A 15,093-nucleotide genomic window follows, 5' to 3' on the forward strand; every position below is an offset into this window, starting at 1 on the left:
GGGGGGGGAGGGGGGAGGCTGGGAAGGGAGGTGAAGGGTAAACAAAGGAGGAGGCTGCAATGCTTGGTAAGAAATGTATGCATTTTCCTGCCCATGTAATTGTAACCCCTCTGTACAGTATGTTTTCAAATAAAATAAAATAAAATAAAATAAAATAAAATAAAAAAAAAGAAAGTATGTCCTTTTATTCTTCATTCTTGACCCGCTGGCCCCTTGCTTCACCTGATACTCTGAGCCTATTAGTTAAGGCAAGCTGAACAATCAAGCTAGGGGTGGGGTCTGGGTAGGATAAGATTACAATGGACATTTTCACAAAGCTAATGTCAGGGAGGGGCCCCTAAAGGAGACCCTGCTGCTGAAAGTGTTTGGTGTTTTTTTTAACAGTCCCTCCCTCTATTTCAAGTCCATTATCTCTGTTTTCCTTTCACTCTTCCCTTTAGCTCTTTTCTTCTTTTCCCACCAGAAGATTATTTCTCTGTCAGTCTTCTCTCCGTGTCTATCTCTAACTTCAGAGAAATCTGTAGACTAAGACTAGAGACAAATATGTGAACAATTCCCAGGTTATGACATACTTTTTAGGCTTGGAGTTGAGCATCTGTGCTGGGACAAGTACCCATCTCATTTCATTAGAAATGGTTTCCAAGAACATCAATGGTTTCATTGGTGTTTGAATGATCTGAGGTGTTAGGGTGTGATCTCTCTAATTTACAGCAGTCTGAGGAAACGTGAGGCATCAGCTTCTCTATAGGAATAGACTAGTGTTATGTAATATAATGTAGATCTGCACCCTTGGCTCCCTGCATCTGTGTAAAATAGAGCATAAGAAGGACAATGTTTGCCTCCATGTGAATGTCCTTACATAGTCAGCAGATCTGTGTGTTTCCTGCTAAAATAAGTCTACACTAATTAGTGATCCAGGTTTTGGGTATAGCCTTCCATGCTCAGGAAAAACAGCTGTGAGTTTTCTTGGTGATCAATATGGACTTGTCTTTCAACTGTTATGTCTTTCAAATCATTTCCACTGGTTTAATTCCAAGGCATATTATAGACAGAGAGCAAACTTTCTCTCGCCTGTTTGTTAATCTCTGAACACACAGGACTTATCTTCCTGGAGTAACAATCCACACACTACACTGATAGCTGGGACCTTACCGCCTGTCAGACACATTGTTTGAGTCAGTTCTTTTTCTGACATATCACTTTCAACCTGACAGAGAGAAGATGTATATATTTTTTCTCTGTGACCTTGCTAAATCACAATGCCTAAAAAAATTTTTTAAATCAGCCTTGATGCTTTTCTCTGTAGGACCAGCACTGATGGTTCTCTGAAAGGGTGCACAAATGCATTTAAATGAAGAACGTTCTTCAAATTCATTCATGCTCTAACTTCTCGTGTGGATTGACACTAATAGTATAGGAGAAGGCCTTTTAGTCTTTATGCAAAGTTTACAGTTTTTAATGGATGTAGACCAAGAAGTTGAGAAGATATCAGTAATGATTGTCTTCTCTTAGGGGTGACCAATAGCTATATTTATAGACCTATAGATGGATAGATAGATAGATAGATAGATAGATAGATAGATAGATAGATAGATAGATAGATAGATAGATGTGGAGGTATAGAGCATAGATCAGAGATGAATGCAGGTTAGGATCTCTCTCTTTTTTAATAAAATTGCATTTTTATTATGTCTATAGTGGCATGTATTCAATATGCCAGGATTCTGTAAGATAAGAAGCCTATGAGATAAGTTTACTGTGCATACTAGATGTGATTATTCCACAGGGTTCAGCTTGTACGGTCTTGGAGGATAACTTAAAGGCTTGGTTTGAAGCCTTTAAAAAAATTAGTGACTCTTAATTATCCCTAATTAAACTACAGAAATTTATGATTATGCATGTCTACAGACAGTTGTCTGTCCTGGTTTTTTCCCTGAAACTTAAACAGTGACCCCAAAGTCACCTATGTCCACTGCTTTCCTTTTTGTGTTTTTGAGGAAATATCTTTTAGATTTTTGTTAATTGCTCCACATCCCTCCATGACTGTTTTACCCTTGCATTTTGCTCTTATCATTGCTTCATGGTGTTGGCTGATTCTTAACCTACGAAGCTGCTTCTATCCCACATGTTTTCTAGCATTCATCAGTAACTATTTTACTAAATAGCTGTGTCATAATTGTTGTAAATTCAGAGGAGTTAACATAAATAAGTCATAGGGGAGAATGAAAAGTGAATACATAAGCCAGTCACCAAATCAGTTCAGACATTATTTACACACTATCAAATTAGTATTTGGACTTGGGTAGAATTGTAGCAGGCAGACTTTCTTTTAAGGGGGAATTGTTTTAGCTGTGACAGAAATAAGGAGTAAGATGGAAAGATAGTCCGAGATATTTAGAAATTGGAATAATAAATTCAAAACTGAAGCTGAAAATAATAAGCTAATTGTTACATTAAATAAATAAATAATGGGCCTGTGAGGTACACATGCCAATAGAGAGAGAATGGCAGAAAATACTGTGGCAGAGGATGTACAACACCACTTGTCTGGTGACAGACAGCTCATCTTCTGAGTCAAGGAATGAGAAGCTGTAAGCCATTAATCCTCTTAATGACATGATCTCTAAGCCTCCTACACACATTGCTAAGAGAACCAGTCTAATAATGTTTGTCACATTATTTTATTCAGACAGCTGATATTAAGTATGAGCAAGAATTATTTATTCTTTATCTATTAAAAATCTTGTGTCATTCAGAACTTGGGGGAGCATGCTATAAATACTGAATTTGCTTTCTATTATGTTGTGCTGCACTGATGATGACTAGAACTAGGTATCATTCTTATCATCATCTTTTACTCCTTGACATTCAGAGTCATAATAGTAATTAGATTCTAAAAGGAAAAAAAAAACAAGGAAAAAGAAGCCCAATGTGTTGCTACATGTCTGTAATCCCATTACTAGGGATGCTGAGAGACAGGAGACTTATGAGTTTGAGGGCAGCTGCAGCTACATAACAAGAGTCTGTCCCCCGAAAAGAGGAGAAATATAGTAAATTTAATTAAAATGCATGTTGTTCCAATTTTTTTAAAGACTAGGTAGGAAAAATAGTGCTGTGAAGATACCCATTTATTCTGCGTTGGGGCACATTGAAATGTTACAGAACTTTGAAATATCAGTGTTGTTGATAGCCTGAAACTTTAACAATTATTAGTCTATTGCCCTGGACAAATTCTTATCAGTGTATGGAGGCAAATGCCCAACTGAGTTGCATTTGCTAACATAGAGTACATGGACTTGTGATGTGTAAGGATCTCAAGCATGGACATGAGAGACTGACTTAGGGTTTGAACCTCAAAACTCTCAGAGAAATTAAAGCATTCCAGGAGTTATATTTAAGGTGGGCATTGGTGGCTCATGTCTTTTTTGTTGTTGTTGTTGTTGTTTCTGGGGGGTCTGGTCGTGGGGCCTGAACTCTGGGCCTGGGCGCTGTCCCTCAGCTCTTCAGCTCAAGGCTAGCGCTCTACCACTTGTGGTGGCTCATGTCTATAATCCTAATTATTCAGGTAGCTGAAATTTGCATAGTTTAAAGCCAGCTCAGGCAGACAAATCAGAAACTCTTAATCTCCAATGAACTACTGAATCTACTTTGTATTCATAACAAGACAATGTTTCCTAATAATCATTCTAAAAGTGTTTATTGTTAACTATTTCCAGTATCAGAATAAGTTGATTTATTATTTTATTCTCAAGACCATCTGCTATCTGGTCTTTGCTAATATTCCACCTAAACTGACTGTCCTTTTCATTTTGGAAAGCTAATTCATGCCAGTAACCAAAATCTGGTTTCAAACTATGAGTCTTATTAAGATCCATGTAATCTTACATCTCGAGAAGTCTACATCATGATGATCCCAAAATGTATACACTTATAAGCTAACTCTATATTTTAGTGCATGTTATATTCTAACAGAACATACTGCACATTGATTGTTTGATCCTTTGTTCCTCATGAAAAGACAGACACCTAAGAGAAGAGCTGGCTATAATTGATTGGTGGGAACTTTCAGGAAAACTCCAAGCTATAATTTAGTTCACTCATTTTTCTTAAATTCACTCTCCCAAGATATATGATGTATGTACACATATAAATTTTGTATATTACATAAATTAATGCAGCAATCTTTAGACACCTACAAAGCTTGGTTTTGTCCTGCTCTTTTTTGGTGAAATTTGGCATATCCCACAAGTCTACTTCCTCAGGTTTCATTTTACTCCTCCTCTACCCTCTGCCATAGTGCTCCTCAAGTCTTTCCCCACATACCACCTGTCCCTCCTCTGATGAGTCCCTACACTCTTGTGAGGAAAGATTTTGTTTCTTCCCATATTTCTCCCAAGAAATGTGTGTTCCTCTAACACAAAAGTAAAAGACAGAGAAGACAAAACATCACTATTGAAGAGAATGAACTTTATTAAGCAGAAGATGCGTACTCAAGGTCCAGTTCGGTCCCCGTGTATAGAAGAAGGGCTCAGGGGACACAGGGACGGCTGGTGAATTGGAAAGAGGACTCAGTGGTACTTGTGAGCCAGAGCAGTGGCAACACCAGCTACGAGCTTCTGCCAGGCAGCCTGCACTTCAGGAGTAAAATCCTTGCCAAAGTGAGAAGAGAGGACAATCAACAGCACATTGCCCAGGAGCTATTAGAAAAAAAAAAGAGAAAAAGGACACATAGACATATTAAGTAGAGGTTTCCAGAAAAGAAAAATGTACAGAGGAATGGCTGCCCAACTCCAGTCCCTGAGAACCCCAACTTCAAGAATTCTACTCTCAGTCATCGCAAATGAACCTAGATTTAATTCCGTTCAACATCCTTCTTACCTAGATCCTCATATCCTCCCCTAATGGCACCATTTTCTTTACGTTTCCTCCTTTCTCATTAACTAAATCCAAGATTCCTGTGAAAATAGAATCTCAGGACTACCAGATTCTCATTGAGAGCTAGTCTTCATCTATGAAGGACAAGCCTCTGCTTGTCACAATATTTTGTGGGAATTTAATTTAATTTTAGGTAGTTTGTCATTGTGTGTGTGTGTGTGTGTGTGTGTGTGTGTGGTATGCCAATTCTGGGACTTGAATTCAGGGGCCTGGGTGCTGTTGCCAAGCTTTTATGCTCAAGGTTAACATCTACCACTTGAGCCATAGCTCCTCTTTCAGCTTTTTGGTGGTTAATTGGAAAAAAAAGTCTCACAGACTTTCCTGCATGAGCTAGCTTCAATCCATCATCCTCATATCTCAGCCTTTTGAATAGGTAGGATTATAAGCATGAGCTACCAGCACTCAGGTGAATTTGTCATATTTTATTTGAAAAAAAAAGCTGCACTGGAAATTTTTCCCTAAAAATCAATAATTCCTCAACTTCAACTATTAGTACCCACATAAAAATAATTTCTCCCTTCATAACTCAGACCATCCTCTACCAAAACCCAAATTCCATATTCTTACAACTCTATCATTCTCTTAACATTATCTCCAAAATAAGCACAACTCAAATTCTTCTCGGACAGAATTCTGTAAGAAAGTGCAAGCAAATCCAGGCTTCTAATTATAAGGATCTCTATTCTTTGCTCTGAATAAAGCTGATGTAGAGTAGAGTCTCTAATTATCTATCCGAACCAAGCTGAACTCATGATTTCTAGATCTGAGTGGTTAGTTGCAGCCATAGTTTTAATCCCTCCCTCCCATGCCTTTAATGTCCTCAATACAAAAGCCAAGAGGAACTCACCCTGAAGTTTTCAGGATCCACATGCAGCTTGTCACAGTGGAGTTCACTCAGCTTAGCAAAGGTCGTCTTCAGGTTGTCCATGTTCTTCACAGCCTCTCCAAAGGAAGTCAACACCTTCTTGCCATGGGCCTTGACTCTGGGGTTGCCCATGATGGCAGAGGGAGAAGACATGTTGCCAAAGCTGTCAAAGAACCTCTGGGTCCAAGGATACACAACCAGAAGCCTGTGATAGAGGACAAATGAGAGGTGGAAAATCAGAGTTACTAAAATGCACTGATGCTAGTCCTGGCCCGTTTGCGAGAGTTGTGGTCATCCTTCTCTCCTACGTGATGAGAACGGGTGCTTACCTTCCCAAGGCTTCTCCTCCAGTCTCTTCCACATTCACCTTGCTCCACAGACCATTGATAAGGGCCTTCTCCTCGGAACTTAAATGCACCATGATGTCTGCTCTGGGAGCTTGCTGGTGATCACAGAAGTGTCAGAAGCAAGTATGTGCCGTTGCCAGAACCCCTCGCCTTTTATTCTTCACTGCTCTGAGGTCCTGGCCTCTTCTTCTCCATGGTACTTTGAGGTCATTGGTCAAGCTGACTAATGACTCATGGGTGGGGTCAGGGCAAGGAAAGGTCATCTGTGGAAAAAGGCGTTTTATGATAACGCGTGCTGGACCTTGCTATGTCCTTACGCTTAGCTCCTCCTCCAGTGACAATAGGATTTTTCAGCCATTCTCCATTTTCTCTTTCTTCTCTCTCCATATAAACTGTCCAAAACACTATCCAATTCTCTCATTCCCCTTTCCCCACTTAAAAAGAAAACCCATAGACAAGAGCTAAATCCTTAATAGGAAAAGTTTCAGTCCAAAAAATGATTAACATTGTTTGAGAAATGATTATAATGAAAAGAACAAAGTTCAAGCAGTTGAAGCAATAGTTTCATCCAGTTTTTATTCTCCTGAAGATGAAACTGTGACTAAACCATCTTCATCTTTTGTTCCAGGGAGACAAGACCCGTCGACAATTACTTACCCAGTAATAGGAAGTCCACACTGAGACTAAAGCCTCAATTTCAAAGTATAATGCCAAGAGGTGATGTCTGAGAGAAGTCAGAAAGGAGAACATATCCTGTGCTTTTAGGGCATTTTCTTTCTTTTTATCTTCTTTGTGGCTCAGAAGACTGATTTCTTTGGGGATATCACCCTAGGAATTGCTTTCCTAACAGATTGCTTTTATTGGACACTATTGTTGTTTTACATTTTTATATTCAGACTCATTTTTTATTTTCAGTGTGGCTTCTGTCTCTCTAGTTTTTACATTCCAAATGTTCCCTGAGATTTTGTATATAACCTTGCCCTGGTAATTATGGTCATTAATATGGTATGAGATTAAAACCCTTAAGCTCATGTATTATCTTTGCCTGTTTCTTAAGACACTAGAATTCTTTATCTGATTTATTGGCACTCTCCTAAGTGGCATTACTCCAAGTCACTGAAAAACTGTACAAGCTTTCAACCAAGATAATCTTTCTGGATATATATAAATATATACATACATTATATATGCATGGCAAATATAGATATAACCACATAATTCTACTCTTAGCTTTTTTATTTTTCTATCATGGATTAGTTTGATTGACTAAATAAATGTACTTTAAATAATGTACACTAAATAATGTACTCTTTTTTTCTGATCATGGGGCTTGAACTCTGGACCTGGGTGCTGTCCCCAGCTCTTCAGCTCAAGGCTAGTGCTCTACCACTTGAGCCACAGCACCACTTTTGGCTTTTTCTGCTTATGTAATGCTGAGGAATTGAACCCAGGGCCTCATGAATTCAAGGCAAGCACTCTACTACTGAGCCACCTTCCTAGCCCAAATAATGTACTTTTAATATATCAGATAATGCATATAGAAATACATAGGTATTATTTAATATGTTAATGTAAATTAAATAATTTAATATATCAATGTAAATAATACATATAGAAATTTAGTCATCAAACAACTTGGGGGCAACATTATATGGGCTTCATTATAAATACTGTAGATATACCAAGGGTCCACAATTGCAGCAATACTCAACAAATGTTACAGATTAATATTAAAGATATCTGCAACAACTCTATTATCATTTGAAAATGTCTGTGATTTCTCCCTACAACAAAGAAATAGATAAGGCTAGCAATAGACTACATTATTGCTATATTCAAAATGAAAAAATTTTGAAACTTCAGTTATAGTTTCCTGAATATACTGGAGGTGTTTTTCCCCAAATAAAATTTCAGCATCCTCATTTAGAATACGCAGTTTAGGAAGATTCTAGGTTGGTAAAGAAAGAAGATATTTGACAATGCCAGTAAAAGATTCTTTTGTGTGTGTATGGGGGATGGGAGGAGTCAGAGGACCTGAACTCTGGGCCTGGACGCTGTCCCTCAGCTAGTCAGCTCAAGGCTAACACTCTACCACTTGATCCACAGTGCCACTTCTGGCTTCTTCTGTTTATGTGGTGCTAAGGAATCGAACCCAGGGCCTCATCATGCAAGGCAAGCACTCTACCACCGCACCACCTTCCCAGCCCAATGCCAGTAAAAGATTCTTAAATAGACGAGAAGTTTGAGACACTGGGAAGAGCAGCTCTTGGCTTAAGAATCAATGAAAATTAAGTTTTAGATGTCTCAGGCATATTTGTGAATCCACCATGTGAAGACAATAGTTCTCTCCGTAGAACTGTATGTTATGATCAGAGACTGTCAAAGCCCATCAAGTAAGGAATGAATCTCTGAAGTCTAAGAACTTGGAAGCAAATTTTCCCTAAAACAAGCCCTGTTGCTATCTACCATCCTCTTCTCAATTCAGTGTGGACACAGACTTCTCTAATACATCAGAGAATGAGGCTTTTCTCTCTCCTCTTCTATGAGACCCAATTGCAAGGCTCATCTCTCATTCTCTGGTTATGATCTATGATATGAGATCTGGCTTCCATCCAGGGACCTGGTCCATCCCACATGCCTTTGCTATTAACAGCTGTGAGGACTTCAAGGAAGGATTTAAGAAGAAAAGGCAGCAAGCCCAAGGCTAAGGACATAAATTATGAATTCTGACTCTGAAATCAGGCAAGCTGGGAGCATTGTCAGTACAGCTTAGATGGTGCTGACTCATGCTAAACTATCCAAACTGCTCCTCCTAAAGTATTTTATTTCTTTTTTATATGAACCAAAAATGAATGATTTTTATCTCCCTTCTCTGGATAGAAAGCTCCAACTTTACAAAGATAACTGATGATCTAGCTGGTCAGTACAAAATAGCAAGAAAAAAAGAACCAGTAAGAACATCCATTTATGAATTAAAAAGTTAAAGTAATTTAAAGCCCTTACATACCTTATCTAAAAAGAATTATAAAAAGAGACTCCTCTATATTAAGTAAGTATTCAGTCATCTTTGTCAGGGCTTCTTTCAGTAATTGTAGTTTTCTAAATTATGTGTTAGATTTTAAGAAAGCGAAGATGACTTTTCAATGGGGAAAAATCAATATTTTATTGTCTTTTTTTTTTTTTTGGTCTGTCTTGGGGCCTGAACTCTGGGCTTGGGCACTGTCCCTCAGCTATTCAGCTCAAGGTTAATGCTCTACCACATGAGCCACAGCACCACTTCCGGCTTTTTCTGCTTATGTGGTGCTGAGGCATTGAACCCAGGGCCTCATGCATGCAAGGCAAGCACTCTACCACTGAGCCACTTTCCCAGCCCATATTGAGTCTTTATATCTAATTTAAGATACCTATTTTTATTTGGGGTATGAGGCAGTGTCTCTCTAGGTAGCTGACCTTGAACTCTTAATCTAACTGCTGAAAACTCTCTAGTTCTGGGATAACAGGCATGCATGTATTCCAAGATCATGCATTTAATCTAAAGAGTAATATATTATATTTCCTCTAAATGATATTACTATGGACAAGTATATGAAACAATTGTTGGTAAATAAAATATGGCCTTTCTTGACTTTTTCCCATAGTATTTTCTGAGTAAAATAATTGTTTCAAGGATTTTAATTTTGATTTTGAAATACAAAAACCATAACAAAGTTTACAAACCACTGAAGAGGCAAAAGTCACGAGTTTATTTTTATTTGATTTTTATTAACATATGTGATCCAGATAATGCAAGAGAAATCATTGACATTTACACACATGTGCCCCTTCTTTATGATCCTCTTTCTTTTCTCTCTTTATCCCTATAAGTTCTCTTTTGCTTTCATGTCTTTCTCCCTTAGATTCCACATACAAAAGGAAAATTACAACCTATCTTGGTGATTTGTTGACTTCCATTCTGTTGGGAATACGTTCAGAAGGATATGTTTGAATTTTCTGTTTTGTATGGATGTTCTATTTTTAATAGCTTATGAACCTGCATACTGGTAATTATAGAGGTAGACTAATTCTCATTCCCAGTAAGAGTTCATAAATATTCCCTTTTCCCACATTCTTGACATTTGCTCTCTTTTGAACATTTGTTTTTTGTTTAATATGTATTTTTCCATGCTGGTGATTGCCATTACATACTAAGAGTACACCTTTTTCCACGTGTAGGAAAAGTGCAATGTTTTTGATTACATTATTTTGAATTCTTTAAAAATTATATTTCTTACCTAGGCATCAATCTTTTCTATTTTGGGAACTTTGTATTGAAGCTATACCATAGCATATATCTTGTATTGAAATTTGCATCTTTCTAGGAAATGATAAAACTAAAGACAGGCCAAGCAGATAGGACTTAAACAGAAGCAATAAGGATGATACTTACATCATCTGCTAGTCAGAAATAGGAGAAATCAAGGCCTTTTGCTTCATGTCACTAAGGACAGAGATACTGAATAGTTGCTCTTTCCCCCAAAATTCATGTAGAAGAGCTCCTTCTAAAAGTAAATCAGCTCAATCTCCTAGAGTTTGGGGCATCTGTAAATAGCAGAGTCTCTTTCTCACTTTGCTGCCAGAGTTTTTAATACTCAAACATCACAGAATCTCTTGCCATAAATCACTTTGTGAAATTAGTTTTCTTCTTTCCCTTTCTCATCTTTTGTTTTTTTCCTCCTCCTGCCCCTCCTCCTGCGCCCCCCTCTGCCCTTCTTCTTTTTCTTTTCTCCTCCTTTTTTCCCCTTGTTTATTTGTTTTGTGAGGGTCTTAAGGGTCTTTTTTAAATTTACTTTTACTTCTAATTTACAGAATCAGGCAGAGCTGGTGTTTTTCTTCTTCTGGTGACTTGTGCTGGTGGTAGCCGGGTGGGGTCAAAGACTGTGGGTGTAGATAAGGTTTCAGCACAACTGGGAGTTTTGGCCACATAGGAACCCAGCTGAAGACAATGGGAGCTGGAGTTCCTTCTCTTGACTTCATGGCTCCCATCCTCGATTCTTTCACTAGTAAGACAAGAAGAGGGGGACTATATGGTTATAAATTTATTTTTGTTACTATTATTATTAAAATATAAATAATATAGAGATTAAATAAGTTACAAAGCTAGGCCAGGGAAAGAAGTTACACTCTCCTAATTCAAATAAGATGTTAAAAAAAATACTGGCCAAACGAGAGGGTCAAATGGGAGGAAATAGAATGATTCCCTGGCCACTACAATTACTCTTAACGTTAGTCTTACATAATGCTCTGAAGTATAAAGAAGAATATATTAAAATTACACATATTCAACTTGAAACCGTAGAAAAAGGAATGTGTTCTGTTGGTTTATACTCGGGATATTTTGAACCTCACATAGTATCGATGGCCAGGCTGTGTCTGGCTGAAGGTGGAAGGAGCAAAATGCTGGCTTTAGTGGCAGGATTAAGTCAAGCCACCAACCTTGGCACAGTTTGTTTCTTCTACTTTCACTTGATTGACAAAAGAACTTATTTCTCACATAGGCCTGATTATTCTGATCACAAATGCCAATATAAAGAAATACCTTGCTTTTTTATTTTTATTTGTGAAGACTTTCATTTTGCTAGTACAAGCTTTTAAGTGAAAGTCTCAGCCTGAAAAAGAATGAGCTGGATGTTGGATCCTGGAGTTCAGTAAGCCATCAAGGTACTGTCTGCTGATATCTACCTTTCTATAGTCAGCCGTAGTATGTCCAGCACTGGTTATGTCTTAGTAGTTAAGTATGTTGATATATGTCTGTTTATTTGTACTTGCATAAGTGTTTGCCCATTCATTCATTCGTTCATTCATTCGACACTCTAAAAATGCTAAGCAGATAGCACAAAAATAAGACATAGACACAAATATTTTTATTTCATTGAATCAATAGTGGGGAAAGGCAGACAACCAATACATAAGCAAGTGAAATGTGTGGCATATCAGAATGATGTTAGGTGTTATGGAATAAAAAAAAAATAGAATGAAGGATAGAGTAAGATCAGGGTAAGAAGGGAAGGGTATTGCCACTTTTACATAATGGGACAAGAAATTCCTCACTTTAACATTTAATTGAGCAGTAGACTGTTGTCTTAATGCTCATAAGATTGTGAGAATTGGATTCAAAGCCAGCCCAAGCAGAAAAGTCAATGAGACTTCATCTCCAAAAAATAACTAACAAAAGGCTAGGCTGTAGGCATGTCACAAGTGGTAGAAAGTCAGTTGAGAAGCAAACACAAGGCACTGCATTCAAATATCAGTACCACCCCTGAAAAAGAAGATACTAATAAATAAAAAGGCATGTGGTTACAAGAAATAGAAAATGTCAATAACTTCAAGAAGGAAGATGTTGAGAATTCCTAGGAAATATTTTTAAGATGTTGAGAATTCCTAGGAAATATTTTTAAAACTCAATTTAATGATGTATAAATTGGAGAAGGAAGCAGAAAAATATGGGAATACAGAGGTCCTAAACTATGAAATGTAGACACAAGTAATACTTAGATAATTATGAGAAAAATTGTATACATATGAATACATATCATCTATACAGATACACATGTGTGTATACACATGTATATGTGTGTCATTGCTATATATGTACTGCATATGCATACATATCAAGTTGAGTCATAATAAACAAAATATGAGATTTCATCGTGGTTCCTGGAGAAAAGTGATACTTTGAATTTGTAGGTTTTGGTGTATTGTTAGCGAGGTGGAAACTATCAGAAGTCTTTGTATACACACACACACACACACACACACACACACACACACACACACACACACAATTGGACATTATTCATCTATAAAAAAATAAAATCATGTCATTTGCAGTGAAATCGATGGAACTAGAAATTATCATTGTAAGTAAATTAAGACAGATTCAGAGAGGCTGCATGTTAGATGCCTTTATTTCTACAGGGACTGCCATAGAACTGGCTTTGAAGTGGTGGTGTTGGTTGGGAAGATGGGAAATCACCAACTATCTTTAGAACTTATCTATATATCAGAGCTTTTGTCAAAACAGCACTAACCAATATCTCTCTTAGATGCTGACAAATAGTTCAGATGACAGGAAGCTCCAGATTTTTTTTTATTTTCTTTGAGGAGGGAAACATATGGAATAAGTTAGATAATAAGCAGATGGAAAAGACATCTCTTGAGTTGAAGGCGTTGGGGCTCTGGGACTCTGTATGGGAAAAGACATATGTGTCCCCTCATTCTAAAAACGACCTAACACACTCCAGAGTGTCACCTTCCTTAGCTTCCCTCCTTCCAGCCTGAGTTTTCCTCTGTGTGACCAATAATACAAGAAGGATAAAATTCAATTCAACAAGCATTTTCATTCAGTACTAAACATACTCTAGGCATTATGTTGATAATTATGTGAGAGGAAGAAACAACCATTTTTAGAGATCATTTATAGAATATCTAGGCTCAATATAAAATAAAAATACACAACCCATTTTTCTAAGTTATTAAGAACATCACATCATCAAAATCATAAGTACTAAATTCATGTTCAACTAAGAACATCAATCTATATTTAATCCTTGTGCTATAAAAGAATATTTAATACCCTGGTTTGGTCATCACCCATCATATATTTCCTCATACTCAATCCTCCCCCTCAGAATTCTTTACCCTGTTTCCCATAAATGTGTGACTTAAATAGCTCTGTATTAGAAGCTATTTCACGGTTGTTATAAACTTAGTGTACTCTTTGCCTTATATTAACTTTTAAATGATATATTCCTTTCCTAATGTCTGCAGCCTGACTCTGTTTCTGTCCTAGATAAATACGTGAACCAAGAAGAAAGTTTCCAGTTAGCCTCACTAAATCTTCTTGACCCAATTAACTCATGCCCTTAGCAGTGATTATACGTACAAATGATTACAGCCTGTAGTGAATCCTTGGACATCGCAAACCATCATGGCTCCTAAAATGAGGAAGCTCAATAGGATAAGAGATGTATAACAATCCCTGGAAAACTCCAATCAGCCTGCCTCTTTTCTTATATTTCTTTCCTGGCTGTCTAAATCCTCAAGTCATCTCAAAATTCTGAAGCATGTTTGTGCAACAGTGAACTCCATTTGAAGCATAATTTCAGTCATGCTTTTAGAGATTTTTTTTTCCTGATCTTGTAATTTCCTGATTTTTTTCTTGCCCTAAGCATTATATATGTATGCGTGCCATAGGTATTTAGCTTTATAAACAGTCAGTCTCCATAAATGATTCTTCTTTCTCAAGATTGGAGCTGCCATATGTACATAGCTATTGAGCTATTCTGCTCATCTGCTAAGATTAATCTAGATGTATACTATTCATTGCAAATAAGGGAAACCATGGGATCCATGGTTCTTTGGGCCTTTCTTACTTCACTTAATATGATTTTTTCCCAAGTCCTTCCATTTCCTTATGAATGGGGCGGTATGATTCTTTCTGATGGAAGTATAAAATTCTATTGCATACATATTCTACATATTCTTGATCCATTCATCTGTTGGTTCCATATTGTAGCTATGGTAAATAATGCTGTTATAAACATAGTTGTGCTGGTAGCTTTAGTATGGCCTTGTTTGTGATCATTTGGGTAAATGCCCAGAAGTGGGATTGCTGGGTCATAGGGGATCTCTATGTTTAGTTTTATGAGGAACCTCCATATTGCTTTCTAGAGTGGTTGAACAAGTTTACACTCCCACCAACAGTGTACATATGACCATATAAGATGATGCTAAGTGAAATGAACTCCAAGACATGGACACAAGAAGTTTTTCATTGTTGTTGTTTTTAATGTTCTGTGTGATTTTTTTTTCTTTTGTGTTTTTCCTCCTATGGTTTATACCCTGTTGTTACTATAGTTAATTTAGTGCCCTGGGTATTGTATATACATTTATCTGAATTAGAGAAGG

At 37.2% G+C, this 15,093-nt stretch overlaps 1 protein-coding gene across 1 annotated transcript; it reads right to left on the reverse strand.

Moving 5' to 3' along the window:
* Positions 1–4,568: 4,568 nt before the first annotated feature.
* On the reverse strand, positions 4,569–6,221 carry LOC122115543 (hemoglobin subunit theta). Its single transcript, XM_042689033.1, has 3 exons — positions 6,130–6,221; positions 5,783–6,005; positions 4,569–4,697 (listed from the first exon to the last, which is right to left on the reverse strand). The coding sequence occupies exons 1-3, from the start codon at positions 6,219–6,221 to the stop codon at positions 4,569–4,571; spliced, it is 444 nt and encodes a 147-aa protein (XP_042544967.1).
* Positions 6,222–15,093: the final 8,872 nt, after the last annotated feature.

The sequence above is a fragment of the Dipodomys spectabilis genome, unplaced genomic scaffold, assembly GCF_019054845.1.
Source record: "Dipodomys spectabilis isolate Male_0828 unplaced genomic scaffold, ASM1905484v1 ptg000003l, whole genome shotgun sequence".
NCBI classification, from domain to species: Eukaryota; Metazoa; Chordata; class Mammalia; order Rodentia; family Heteromyidae; genus Dipodomys; species Dipodomys spectabilis.

Bases quoted from the DNA above. Each gene is read 5' to 3' on its own strand.
- LOC122115543 (XM_042689033.1), bottom strand. From the start codon at position 6,221: ATGGTGCATTTAAGTTCCGAGGAGAAGGCCCTTATCAATGGTCTGTGG. The intron at 6,006-6,129 runs GTAAGCACCCGT...CCTCTATCACAG, and splicing joins GGAGGAGAAGCCTTGGGAAG to GCTTCTGGTTGTGTATCCTT. The intron at 4,698-5,782 runs GTGAGTTCCTCT...TTTTTCTAATAG, and splicing joins TGGATCCTGAAAACTTCAGG to CTCCTGGGCAATGTGCTGTT.